This window comes from Danio rerio, chromosome 8 (genome assembly GCF_052040795.2).
Source record: "Danio rerio strain M-AB ecotype USA chromosome 8, GRCz13ab, whole genome shotgun sequence".
Taxonomy (NCBI): Eukaryota; Metazoa; Chordata; class Actinopteri; order Cypriniformes; family Danionidae; genus Danio; species Danio rerio.
Genome location: NC_141028.1, coordinates 15,260,645 through 15,276,009, shown reverse-complemented (window position 1 = coordinate 15,276,009; position 15,365 = coordinate 15,260,645). Strand labels below are relative to the sequence as shown.

Sequence of the window (15,365 nt, the reverse complement as noted above, 5' to 3'; positions counted from 1 at the left end):
GACCGTCGAGCCTCCAGGGGGCGCTAAATAAACTCATTCGACTGTTCCGCAGCGGCTTCAAAAGAAGGGCGAACAACACCCAGCAGGCTGGCTCAGGAAAAGGTTGGTGTTATTACGTTTTATTTTAGAGTCCGGCTTGAAAATTATTTCTACCAATAAAATATGGCAGAATGACCCCTATATATATGCTTTCATTATTCAAATCGAGGTGTCCGATACAAGCTTTAACAAACAAACTGTTACTCTCTGAAACCAGAGGTGTTAGCAAAGATGCTAACGAGAATGTTTCTGAAAAGAAAAGTGCAATTAAAATGTCACTAAAGTTCCAGAATTTTCCATTCACGGTCGTTTATTTTATGAAATTTCCAGAATTAACTACTTTAGTCACGAAACATGTCAGAGGATTTGTGTTCTGTCTAAACTACATAAATCAGCAGCAGGTGTATGTGATACAAAAGCAGGTGTGAATTCATTTGTGTTAACGGTAAACATGTTAGTGTGTCATCGTTACACACATTACGGGTACAACTCAATGTAGTAATAACAGTAAACTGAGCACAATTGCTTATAGCAAGTAACGTTACAGGTAGATAATAAATATTTGTAGTTATATGTACAACTACCCTGTAAAATGAACAATGTAAAATAACGATTTTTTTAGTAATGATTGTTTATAAATGTGCTTATAATTAATTTTTCGTAGTTCAGCCCTTTCGTTGATATGACACATATTTATAGCTAACGTTGGAGAGAAAAGCAGCAGCAACTGTTAACCAAGGCTAAATGTTTCTCTTTTGTCAGTGCTGTGAGGCAAATATTTGTGGTTTATCCCGCTCCACTAATACCAGATTATCTTTATAGAGTGAGAACAAGGCCTTTCTAAATCCTGTATTTTTTTTTTGTTTGTTTTACTGCAGCCCGTGCTTTGCTGTGAAATGTGCAACTCAAGCGCATTAATTTTCAGTCCACTGTGTAAATCACTTTATAAAGAGCCCAGTAACCTCTATTCCTAAATAAATGTAATGATTAAACCGTACGTAATGATAGACGTGGGACGATAACCGTTTTCAGGGTATACCACGGTTTGGAGAAGTCAAGGTTTTAAAACCGCAAAATTTTCTGCTATACCGTTCCTACGTTATCTGTAAGATTTACGTTATTTTTTTGTCATTAAGACAACATTATCTCTAGCTGAAAATATAACCAAAGATGCCGTTTTAAATTGTAAAGAAATTTGTGTTTTTGAAATGAATAAAGACAGCAGGAGTCAATGATGCTGATACTGTTACAACATATTTTAAATGTTTCTCAAAATAAAATATGTTGTGTTCAAATGGGAAATAAGTTTTAGTTTTTTACCCAGACATTTAAAAAGTGTATATTTTAGAGCAGTGAGCACAATATTGTGATATCGTAAAACTGATTTTTTTTTCATACCAAGGTCATCATACCATCAGAATCTTATACCGGCCCATGCCTATGTAATGATTTACATGTTTAATTATTTATTGGTATGCCTTTAGAATTTGCTTACTTATGGATCATGGAGTATGTAATGTGCTAAACTGAATACAATCTTACATCAACAACACATTGCAAGCAACGCGTTGATTATAACAAATAACCATATTAGATTGCAAACAACCCAACCAATTGTTTAGCACATGTGCATCACTGCTATTATGTTTACACATGTAATATTTGTATTCAGGCTATTATAAGCTCCGTTATAGTGCACTAGACAAGTCTAAACAAGTTCTACCCACACATGCGTGAAGCAGGGCAGTTCAGTACAATTACATAATCTATCGGCTTAAAGATATCGGTCTCATTTTGACATCAGACTGATAACGATAACATTAAAAATAGCATTTATTGGCCGATACCAATATGGCCGCCGATATATCGTTCATCCCTATACTATATCGTGCATCCCTATACAATTTTTTGTGGTGTCAAATCGATTTGGGTTTGGATAAGGGTAATGTTTTGGTTGTTTACATAACTGTATTTCATTATTTTTCTGTTTTTAAAACCAGCAGATTATACTATGCAGTTCACATGGCATGTGCTTACTCTCATTGCAGCATCTGCTTAATAAAAAATATTAATAGTAAATAAATAAAAAAAAACTGATATTCGGTCAGTTCTTATTATTGTCTTATTTTTTCACAGGAAAGTCCCAGGAATGCCGAAGAAATTCCAGGGGGAGAATTCCAAATCGGCCACTGCCAGGGCCCGAAAGGCCGAAGCCAAAGCAGTTGCTGATGCCCGCAAACAGAAGGAGCTGGAGGATGCACTCTGGGAAGATAACGACAAACGTGTTGTGAAGAAAGAACAGCGGAAGGTATGATTTTCATTTATTTAGTCATTTTCATCTGCTTTTCCGGGGCAGGGTTGTGTGGGGAGCAGTCTTAGGAGAGAACTCCAGACTTCCCTCTGCCTAGACACTTCCTCCAGCTCCTTTGGGGGATCCTGAGGCATTCCCAGACCAACTGAGAGACATAGTCCCTCCAGCGTGTCCTGGGTCTTCCCTGAGACCTCCTGCTGGTGGGACATGCCTGGAGCACCTCTCTAGGTAGGCATCCAGGGAGATTCTGAAACAGATGTCCGAGCCACCCCAGCTGACCTCTCTCGATGTGGAGGAGCAGCATCTTTGAGCTCCTCCCAGGTGTCAGAGCTCCTCACCCTATCTATAAGGGTGCGTCCTGCCACCCTTCGAATGAAACTCATTTCGGCCGCTGGTATCCGAAATCTTGTCCTTTCAGGTCATGACCCTCTAGGCATCCAAGAGATCAGTAAAGAAATATTTTTAACCAAAACATATAATGTGGTCAATATTTACTGGCACTTTGAATTCTCATAGGTGAATTCTCATAAGACTGCTTCATATGACATTGCAATAGGTACTTAAAATAAACTGCACCATTGTAAGATACTGTATGTGCAGAACATCCACCCCAAACTGTCAACATCATCTTTGAGTTGTAGAGTGTAGTATAAACACAAGGTGGCAGTAAAAGTCTGCTACACAGACCGTTCCTCCAGTTCATTTGAATTGTTTGACAGTGTAGCAGTTTCTGCTTAGTAATGCAGTAGAACCTGGAGAGAGAAAAGAGTGGAAGCCACAGGATTGTTATGTCATGACAGAGCTAGTTGGCAGATCAGTATGTTTTCAAAGCCCATTCAATTAAAACTATCCTAAATTGTGACATTTAAAGGAATAATTCACCAAAATACAAAATATTTATGAGCCTATGAGTTTCTTTATTCCAATGAACACAACAATATTTTGAAAAAAAAAAAAATTTAAAAATTAACATCCGTAGTAGGAAAAACAAATCCTATAGTCAACATTTCCAGGTTTCCAGCTTTTTTCAAAATAACTTCTTTTGTGCTCAACAGAAGAAAGAAACTCAGACAGGTTTAGATGAAATGAAGTGTGAGTAAATGACATAATTAAGCTCCATTCACACTATGAGTGACTCTCAGCGGCAAATCGACAAGCAACCATCCATTTCAATGGAGAGTGAGCAACTTTCGGCAAGCTCCGTCTACGTGAACGACAGCGACGGTTGATGACAAGGTGGGCGTGACAAGCGATGTAACAAAGTTGAGAATTCTTAAACTTTATGCGGACAAAGAGCGACTTAAGCTACAGCTAATAGGAGCATCATGTGATCCTCTCTCAACTTGCTCAGAGGCTGGTGGTTTTCTTTGTTCTGTAGACCTGCACAGACCTGCGTTTGCAGCAGATCGCCACTCAGAGCGACAGGCAGCTACAAAGTCGCTGTTAGTGTGAACGAGTCATTATAATTTTGGGGTGAACTGTCCCTTTAATTATTAAAATAATGATTATTTTGAGATTTTCTAAAGCAAAATTAGTGACAAAATAGGTTATGAAATAATAAAATAGAAAGTTCTTAATAGCGATGTAGTAAACGGATAAAACTGTTAAAACTGCGATACAATTTTAGTCAGGATTACTTGATGAATAGAAAGAAAGGACATAACAGATTGTAGGTCACTTTTGGGCAGTATTATGCATATGTACAGAGTATAAAAATGGATTTCTTTTTAATTTAACATTTAAATTGTAGTGTGCATTTAGTGAAAAATACTATATAGTGTGAAAATTACAAGATATGTTTTGCTTGTAGACAGATAAAGTAACTACACTGTAAATTACAGGTATATTATTTTTTTAATCTGTATTTTGTGATTCACAAAAGTGTTTTCCATTTTTATACAGTTGTGAATTGCATTATAGGATGTTGATCTCCACTTTGTTGACTGATGTTGAAAATTCAACTACAGTTGAACAAAGTGACTTTTATTGATGTTTTAATAGTTTAAAATAGGGCTGCAAGATATTGGAAAAATCTGATTTTTGCAATATTTAATTATTCTGGAATAAATATTGCGATATGAATACAGCTTCAATAGATAGATTTATTTGCACTATTTGATTATTTTTGGGGAGTTTAACAGTATGTAAGTACAGACATTCTATAATCACTATGGAAATACATGCTTATTTAACTTTTTTCCAGTTTTTAGTCCAAATATCAAACAAATTTAAAAATAAAGAGTAATATATATATATATATATATATATATATATATATATATATATATATATATATATATATATATATATATATATATTCACCGTCAGTAAAAGTCAAAATTAACATTTTTTTTCTTTTAAATGTAGATATTTGGACTAGAAACAAAAAAAAATCTTAATAAGAAATGTTTTTTGCGTAAATAAGATAAATTCCATTTAAATACAGTAATTAAAAACTATTCTGTGGTTCCTGGTCAAATGTAGTTTAGATTCAGCATTGCATATCTTTGCAATGTGACTATGCAATGTGCACATTGCGATATCAATGCTAAAATGACATGATGTGTAGCCTAGTTTGAAATAATATAATGTATAAGAAATAGTATGGAGAGAAATAAGTCTGTACAAAAACAAAAAATGTACTGGCAGTTTATTACAAGGTTTTATACCGTAATACACAACACCAACCCAGACAAAATATCACTTTAAACAAGTAAAAATTATTATAAAAGTCACTTTTTCAAACTTGTCAAGGTCAAAAATTAGTTTGAAGATGGCTCACAGTCCCGTAATGCAAATTAACACCATAAATAAATAGGAAAAAAATAAACATATAAATAATAAAATTCGTAAAACAGATAATTTACACATATATGGGCTCAGTAACCCTACCATCTTGGTTATAATTGACTTCATGATATGGAAATATTTACAAGTTTTGTTCTGAGTGTACAGAAATTTAATTCCCATCGTGCCCATGTTTTCCATGTAATGTTGTCTAACATTGCAGCCTGTTGTCTGCTAATCTTGTATCTAAATGACACAGCTGTCTTCTTCGCTGAAGCTCTAGACATGCGAGTCTGAGTAGCACACAATAGATTAATATATTGCAAGTCAGGTTTAGAGTTGCTCAGGAAATGAGGTCCCCACAAACAAAACAAAAGCCGAAGCCGTCTGGGTTAAAGTAACACCGTCACACAAGTTCTGATGTCTTCTATCAATTATGTCAGATATTGATGAGCGTTCGTTGTCTGTAATGAAACTTGATTTTGAAATTAGGCCCGGATGAGGTTTGTGGATGGATGTTCTGACTGATATGAAGTGACTGGTTGGTTGTTATTAAGTCTAGTAATACGCTTTTGTTTGCCGCTGCTGAGTGTTAGCAGAGATGATCTGGTCCACATGTTTTTTTAATGCATTGTCTGTCCTGTTTTAATACATGCGCAGTGATAAAGCAACCCTGTGTTTAGTGATTTTTTTTTTATTCAATTAATCTTTATTTCTAGTGCTTTTACAATGTAGATTGTGTCAAAGCAGCTTAACTTTAAGTTCTAGTAGATTGAAACTGTGTCAGTCCAGTTTTAGAGTTGAAGTTCATTTTAGTTCAGTTCAATGTGGTTTAAATTTTACTGCTGGAAGTCTAAACACTGTAGTCGACTCCATCAGTGCGCAGCTCAAGACTCAACCAAGCAATCCTGTGGTGACAGTGGTAAGAAACAAACTTCACCAATTGATGAAAGTGAAGGAAAAAAAAAACCTTGAGAGAAACCAGGCTCAGTTGGGCTACCACCAGAAGCCATGATCAGGGCCAGACGGAATCTGCGGACGTTTTTTGCTATTTTTGCGGAGAATTTTGGTAAAAATCTGCGGATTTCTGCGGAATTATTTTGGGAGTATCCAGCGGAGTATCATAACTAAAACCTTAATATATGAAATAAAAAGTAATAAATTACTGAATAAAAACTGAATAAATTCAGATTTACACATTTGCTCAAGTAAATAAACAGAATTAATGATGGGCTAAAAATCTGCAGAATTCTGCGGAAAATCTCCTTGCGCAGATTCCGTGTGGGCCTAGCCATGATTTTTGAGATCTTGAAGAGCGGGTTGGATTGTGGTGAGACGGAAGGTTGGTTAGATATACAAGAGCTAGATTATTTAAAGCTTTATATGGAAGAAGCAATATTTTATAATCAATATGATACTAAACAGGCAGCCAGTGTAATGCGGATACAATTGTGATGATATGGTCATATTTTTGTAGCCCTGGTAAAAACTGGCAGCTGCATTTTGCACTTACTGGAGTGTATTAATAGAGGATGCTGGGCAACTAGCAAACAGACGTGACAGTAATCCAGCCTAAAAGTCATAAAAGGACTAGCTTCTGACAAATTCGTATTTTTCTCACAAATATTCTTTTTTTTTTTCTAGTTTCATTTATGAAACTCAGATTCACCTGCAATAACACACAGAAGTCTTTTTGCAGTTTATTTAAATTAGCAGCCACTAGTCTACATTGAAATTTGATTGTTTACAGCATTTTATTTCACAATATTTTACATTAAACATCTATTGATTTGCATGAATTCTGCAGTTCCAGCTTCATTCTGAATTCATCTAATGCCACTTTTTGCACTGCTGCATCATCTTATCATCATTACATCATCATCTTTACATATTACATATTGTATGTCTCTTGTTCTACCTCAGATATGTTTACTCAACCTCATCCTACCGCCCTCTCAATCTCTATTTTGCACTACTATTAATTTACCATCTTACATTTATATTGTACATCTTGTATATATCTCCCGTTCTACTTCAGAACTGTTTGCTCCACCTCACCCTACTCCCTCTCTCATCCCCTAATTTTGCACTACTGTTAATCATCTATAGATATTTCTAATGTAACTAGTTGTTTAGGGTGATCTGTATGGAACGGATATATTAACATGATTGCACCGAGTAGTGAGATGCACTTTATCTCATGGCACATATATGTAATTTACATTATACAAGTGTACGTTACACAGTGACAACAGAAAGGCATTTTATTCTATTAAAAATCTCCAAAAATGTAAAAACTCCAGTGTCGATAAGAAGATATTTTGACATGTCTCCTTTTTTATTCATCCAATAATAATCAACCAGGTTTAATATTGATTTGGACCTCATTTGCTTTGATTGTATTGATAGTTTTTCAAAATATCTTCTGTTATGCTCTTCAAAAAGAAAAGGTTAGAATGATTCAAAGATGACAACATATTTGTTTTTTGATAGCCTATTTTTAAAACCCATTTGCTAACTGCTTTGCATCATAATAACAAGAGTTTTTCAAATAATCTTTGTATTTTTTTAAAAAAAACAAGCATCATATCAATCTGAATATAATTTATAAGTCAAGTTTAGCTTAATTGGGGACACTTATTTTGTAGTGAAAAAGTTAGCCCAATTGTATTAAAGAGATAGTTCACCCATAAATGACAATATGATTTACCTTTACTCCCCCTCAAGTGGTTATAAACTATAAATGTTAAATACAAAGGACAATATTTTAAAAAATGTTGACTTCTATAGTTGGAAAAACAAATGCTGAAGTCAGTGTTTACAGGTTTTCAACATCCAGATTATTGACAATTACAGTGGGAATACATTTTTGGGTGAACTATCCCTTTAAATCAAAGATACATTAAAAAAAAAATAGGCTAATTTGTATTTAACATTTTAGTATTTACTTGGAACATATTTTAGCAGTCTAAATATTTGAAAGGCCGTCTGTCTCTGCTCATTGGTGGCTTTTTCTCCCCTACTTCCCCAGCTTTCTCCTGCCTCTGTTTCATACATTATTGAGCCGGTGTTGGCATATGTAGTGTGCGTCAGCAATACTGGCATGATGTGCCAATCTACATGGTAAGGCGCTTTCAGTAAGGACCTCCTCACACCCTGTTCCTTTCCTCCAGTTTCCTCCCATCGCTGCCATCTGATCTCCATCAGCCGATCCGACTCGCACCGCTGTTATCCTGCTGCAGCCATTCTGCTAATTATACCCTGTGTCACTGAGGCCACTGTGTGTGTTCATGCAAACTCACCTGCACTGGAAACACTGATTTATCCTTTACATCTCCTAAAGATCAGCCACCGTCTGGGAGTCGGGTTTGGTGAATATAATTTATCACCTGCAGATATGTGAGAATGTCAAGAGAGAGGAACGTATCTTGGTTTGCTCTTGAGCACGGCCTGCCGTGTGGCTTATCTGTGTCACACGAATGACATTTCAGCCTCTGCTCGACATCTGAAGGTGTCATCTCATTATGCGTATCTTCTTACTGTTGTGTCACCATTCCTGCGGATGTTATCAACAGGAAGGTGGCCGGCGGTTAGGATGCGGACAGTTAAGACCATGTCCGATCCTAGTAACCATTACTTACGCTCTGAGCGGGCAGGAGGCATCTCTAATTTCTTTACTCTGCACTGCAGTTTACACTTACATTTGCTTAATGACCGTCAGGCTGCCTCGATAACATCGGTCCGGTTGTAATTTAAAAGAGTGTGTGTGTGTGTGCGTGTGTACAGGATGATAAGGAGAGGAAGCGTTTGGAGGCTCTGGAGAGGAAGAGAGAAAACCAAAGGCTTTTGGAGGAAGAAGATTCCAAGATAAAGGGTAAACAGACAAAAGAAGGGCCCAGTAAAGTGACTCGAGCGCAGATTGAGGAGACTCTACAAAGCAAGCAAAATGTTAAGGAAATCAAGGAAAAAGGTATGGGCCAATCCAATAACTCCAATGTAGAACACTACCTCCATAATCACAAAATGTTCTCATCGACTTAAGTTAAATTTTACATTAGCATATTGCTTTATTAAAGCCAACTAAATATTAGAGAGGTTTTATAATTTGACATGTTTGTTACCACTGTTTGTCTGCTGCACTATATCATTTTCATTTAAATTACCCCTTTAACATCACTGAGAAATAGAAGTGGCATTGGATCCTTTTTTAATGTATTGTGATGTCCATCTGAATAAATCAGATTATATTAAACAAAATTTTAAAATATATCAGGCACTTGGTGATTATGTTCTCATTGGTCTCCCGTATGCCTTCAAATCTACAGAGAAAAGCCACTTGGATGTGCCGCTCGAGGAAAATGTCAATCGGATAGTTCCAGAGGAAGGCACAGTGGAGGCCCGAACCATTGAAGATGCCATTGCAGTACTCAGGTATCTTGCTGTCTTGAAAAATACAGATTTGAGGAGATTAAGAGACTCTTCAAGCACTGTATATTTTAGCCCATTTCAATTTTTTTTTACCCCTACCCCTTCCTCTTTGCCCTTAAAACAGTGTGTAAAAAGGGAAGGGCTTCAAATATTAGCCCTTAGAAATGGGACACCACTACAGCACCTGCACACATCATCAAATGTCATTGTAATCTCTTCATATGAGATTGATGATCGCAACTGCTGTATTATTCCAGTTGCATTATTTTTTTGGTATTTATCTTCAGGAAGTCACAGAAGGCAACGATATTATGTTATCAGTACGATATAATGTGGCAGTAAGCTCGTAACTGTATTGTGTGTTTACACCGTGTTCGTTCATCTATGTAAACACAATAAAACAATATTAACATTATAGCAGACACTGTAAAAAGCCTATTTACAGCCACTAGACTTTTCTGACGGGGTATTCGTGTGTCATCTAGTGACAGATGTGAAAGTATGTAGTGGGACTCCTATACAGAAATTATTATTATGGATTATAACCTGCTTGTTTGTAAAAATTCTTAATGATGAAAAATACAAATTGTGCATCTCCTGTCACCTCGGCCCTATGCCTTCAATCTAAAGAAAATTGGGACACCCATATCCCTTTACGTGAACGCACAAAATGAGGTGTAGGGTAAGGGGTAGAATTAGGATTGGGCCTTATTTAAAAATCACAATTCCCAAATGTTGTAATTCATTGTGTTCAGATTTTTCAAAAATTAACAATTTATATACCAAGCAGTTATTTCATAACTCTCTCTTCCAAACGCTATCTTTTTAGCATTGCCTTAAACACTATGATACACCTAAAAAAAAGTGTTTATAGCACTCGTGTCATTTGTTGATGATGCTGATGGTTTGAAAAATAAAGAAAATGCGCTTTAAAAATGGCAAAGCACTGGATGTAAAAACACAGGGACTCATACTTAATGGTACTGTCAGCATAGGTCAATTCAGAGTTCCTAGAGATGGTGCAACCTGGAAAATGGTGTAGGGGAACAATTAGTTCCTAGTTATCAGGGGCCTTATGTACGAAGACTTGCGTTGAAATCATACTAAAACATTGCGTACGCACAAAGCTGTAAATGTGCCGAATCACACGCATATTCTTTTTGTACATCTGAATGAACGTGAAACTGAGCGCAACATGCACGAGCGCAAAACCCCTCCCTGCCTCCTCCCCCATATGAATATGCTAATGACTACTTTGGCAAAACCCAACGCAAAACCAAGCAAAAGAGAAACTTTGAACAGAATGTGAACTGGAGGTGCTGCTTTCAAAGGCAAACCGGAGAAAAACTGTGTTATTTGCAAGTTTATCCTCCGGAATTAATAACAAAAGAAAAAAATAGAGTGGGAGAGTTTAGCTGATGCGGTTAACGCAGTTGGGTCTGAACATCGCACTGAGTGGATTAAAAAAAAATAGTGCGATGTATAGGTGTAAAATTTTGTAGTGTCTTTAACAGCATGAGTGGCGTAGCTCGTAAAGTGCATAGCATGTTTTGACATGTTCGAGCATGAGCTCGGTTCGAATCCAGCGTCTGATGAACTTTTTCCCCCGATACATATCAGATTTTGCCTACTCTTCATCGCAAGGAAGACAAGTAGGAATCATTATTAAGTCTGTGCATCATATTTTATTTGCACATTTATTTAATGAAAACGTTTCCGATTCACGTTTGCAAATAAAATAAAAGGAAATTATGCAAGGCAAGGCAACATTTCATACACAATAATAATTCAAAGTGATTTACATAAACAGGAATAAAAGAATCAAGTATAAGAAAATAAAAATCAAGAATAAAAATGATTAAAACCAGATTAAAATATGTTAAAACACGTTTTAAAAGAATGAAAAAAAAAAGAAGGACATAATATTGGTGACTGTGATGGCCATTTGAGTACAGTGAACTCATTGTCATGTTCAAGAAACCAGTCTGAGATCATTCGCGCTTTATGACATGGTGTGTTATCCTGCTGGAAGAAGCCATCAGAAGATGGGTACAATCTGTGGCATGTAGCACAGTTCTCATTTGGTAAATGTACAGCCAAACCGATGGATTTTAAGCATTGATTTTAAGCTAATGTTGGAGCACATCTGATCATTTCTGAAAGCTGATTCCAGCAGCAGAGGCCGCAAAAGCTGAAGGCAGATTTACCCTTAAGCAACAAAAAGCTCAATGACCATTTTAACTTTAAGTTAAAAGCACTTTAAGGAGTAAAATAAGATTTTTGACCTAATGTGATTCTTATGTTTTTATATTTCATTAATTTTGTATGTTCACAGCTGTATTGTATATTCCACAGGCTTGTGGTTTTGAGGCATTTTATAAACACTGTACATTTTTGCCGAGTGAATACATGGTTTTCATATTGTTGTAAATGTAAATGATCTTAAAGCTTACATTTTTTTAATCTCTTGCATAGTAAATCAGAGACATTTCAGAATAAAAGTGCAGTGCAGTGTATTTTGGAAATGTTTATAATTAAGACTCCCACATTATGCATAACTTATTTTGGTTTCTGAGCAAACTGTATGTGGCATTTAACTCTGCCTTCTCTCTGGGTCATTCTGACACAAGAAGCAAAGACTAAGAACGTTATTAAACACATTCAGTATATAGATTTCACTAGCACTGGCAAAGTTTTTTCACTTTGTAAAAACCTACTGTAGGTGATGCTCTACATCTGCTTCATTATAATTTATGCTTTTCTTTAGCACTAAGGAAGATCTGGACCGTCATCCTGAGCGCCGTATGAAAGCCGCGTACACTGCGTTTGAAGAAGCCAACATGCCTCGTGTTAAAATGGAAAATCCCAACATGCGGCTTTCCCAGCTAAAACAGCAGCTCAAGAAGGAGTGGACAAAGTCTCCGGAAAACCCCCTGAACCAGCGTGCAGCCTCCTACAACACCAAGTAAACCAACACCAAACGGCACTTAAAGACTGACCCTCGACGGTGATCATTACCAATAACAAAAACAAAGCCACCGCGATTAATTTTGACACCCATAACAATGTTTTATCACTCCTACATGAACTCACAGGATTATTTAACAAATTATTCAATAGATATCTGATGATGTATGAAGAGCTAATTCGCTTATCTGCTAAACCACAGCCTCTCAAGAAAGGGCCGCTGGGAAGTTTTTAGTTTTAGTATGGATAAACGCAGAGGTTTTCACCACAGTTTTACTGCTGTGTCAAACTCATTTAATGCCACCGTCTAATACGCGAAACATGAGCTGGAGTGTGGTTAACCTCAAGCTAGTTTTTATTTTCTGTTTGTTTTTTTTATTTAGTGTTTGCGAGATGATCTTTAGGGTTCAGTTTTCTGGTTTGGTATTTATGGAGAAAAGATTATTGCCCTACATTATGGCTGTGATGAAGACGGGGATTTTTGTGTTGATTGCTGGTTTTAAAACTGCACTTTGGCCCCTGTGAGGAAGAAAGTCTCCATATCTTTAAGTCAAGTGGACTGATAGCCATTGGATTCTCATACGCACATGTGTCGAGCAGTGCTAACACACTCGGGGCTTTGCTTCCCATCACGGAGGAGAACAAACACTCTTGGTGGCTTTGGATTACACAAAATTACAATAAGGAAGAAATAAATGGATGAAAGAATGAGCTATTCTGTTTGGTGGTGTTTTCTAATTTGCTGGAAATGGTTTGTTATATTTGTTTATTTATTCATTAATTTATTTAATTCTTAGTTTTTTGCTTGCTCATTTCTTTTTGTTTTCTTTTTTGGGTTTTTTTGTTTATTTTTTCTAGAAGTTGGCGTTTATTCCTCTTTTGCATGATATTTTTGTTGATGGCATTTGTCAAGCTGAACCATTTAGAACCAACCTCAATACCTGAGCTGCAGCGAGGAAAAAAATATAAAAATAAATATTAAATATTTAAGCAACCACAAAAATAATGCATTTGGTTTAAAACTAGCTAGTTGTAGGCTAATGGTTATGTTAATTTACGATCCAGTTGGACAGGTGTACCTAATAAAGTGGCCGGTAAGTGCATATATTTAATTGATAATATACACTGGTTCTAACTGCGAAAAATGTGCATATGTATTCCCAAAATTAGAAAATTAATAAAAAGCAACAGTTCGTTCAGTATTTTATTGACACTTAGGACCGAATTATTAGAGATATTTTTTTATTTTCTATATTTATGTGAAGTGTCTTCCTATGATTCTCCCTCTTTCAGTCACATCAGAAAGCAGATTTCATCTTGCGTGATACTTCACAAATACTGAATGTAGATCTGCTTTTAATGACGTCTCTGCAGGTACACAAACGCTCACTGACCCCTATGGGACGTTCCGGAAGGAAAGGAAATTAGCCCGCAGGCAGAATGATTCCCAGTGGCCACCTTTATCCTCAGCAGGAACACTCTTTAGCACTTAAGGTAATTTATGGCCGTAATGTGTCATCAAGCAGCGTCAGAGTGAAGGACCTGCGGGTCATCCGGAGATTATGCTAGGCGATAACCTCTCCCATTTACTTACCTTCACTAACACATCTCTCCCACGCAGAATCCATCCTTCCCCAAACTGCCTGTAAAACAATCAAATGAAGAGCTCAATTGTCAAAGAACGGCTGTGCCTAATCAAACGAAAAAATCTCTCAACGAGGGTGGTGTTTCAAAGCGGACGTGTTACTCGTGTTTTATTTTTAAACCTATTTGCACATTATTAGTTGTGACCCACTGAGAGTGTTAATTAAAAAACATCCCCCTCCTGCACTCAAGGGCAGTGACTATATTTGGATGATTTTTATTAGCAGCGCTCCTTCATCGTGATCGTTTCATCAGGATCGTTTAGAGACCAACCTTCTTAAAGGAGACATATTGATCTTTTTCTCCCTTGTGTTTAAGTGCTATAAGCTAGTTTCAGGTCTATCTACTGGAAAGTTTGACAAAGGACAAGCCACTTTGTTTTGGTGAGCTTTTCTTTGTAAGCATGTGGGAAAAATGAGCTGCTCAGATTTCACTCTCCTAGTGACGTAGGAAGAGGATCTTATTATACATCAGTGCCTCTTGATGTGCACGTTTCCACCCACAGTGCCACTGCAGCTGTTAAGATGAATCTAGCTGCAGACCCACACACATTTCAGGACCCACAATCCAGGCAGAAGAGAGGCCAACCATGTATGGTAAATGATAAATCAGTCACGGTTTTGTAGTATTAGATGTAATTTGTGTACAATACATATTAACACTAGGTATGTTTCCATCCACCTGTGTTATGCACATTTTGGATATGCACATAAAAAATGGTTGATGAAAACACCAAGATGCAAATAAATGAGTGGGATAAACTTTATCCAAGAAGAAATTACGATGGAAACACTTTTACTGATCAAATTCCAGTATGTGCATTAAAAAAAGGTCATGTGATTTTGTTGTAAGAGATCATGTAATGATAAATATGTGTGTGACTGGACATATCAGCAGGCTGAGCACATTGTAAAACATCTGAAATGTTGTTTTGGTAATTATAAAATACCTTAACCATCTTAGTATTTGAGTTATTATATTATTAATGACCTCCAAAATCAAGTGTGTCTGAGCTCTGCATCTAACGCTTTTAAACGCCGCCAATCGTTCAATGCATGTCTGCATTTTTCTTCTGAGGTGCAAGTCATTTATTAAATAAAGAAAAGATTGATGCAGCTTCTCATACTGCAGCAAATTCCTTTTTTACTGTTGAAGTTTGCTGCCAGATAATCAGGAAGTGACTTTGTTC

The 15,365-nt window shown here is 36.4% G+C and overlaps 1 protein-coding gene across 1 annotated transcript; it reads left to right on the top strand.

The window, feature by feature from the left end:
* Window positions 1–61: 61 nt before the first annotated feature.
* On the top strand, window positions 62–13,240 carry ccdc124 (coiled-coil domain containing 124). Its single transcript, NM_200565.2, is given in 5 exon segments — window positions 62–102; window positions 2,176–2,347; window positions 8,924–9,107; window positions 9,463–9,568; window positions 12,333–13,240. Coding segments are annotated over 4 exon segments (651 nt in total). The 5' UTR covers window positions 62–102; window positions 2,176–2,188; the 3' UTR covers window positions 12,535–13,240.
* Window positions 13,241–15,365: the final 2,125 nt, after the last annotated feature.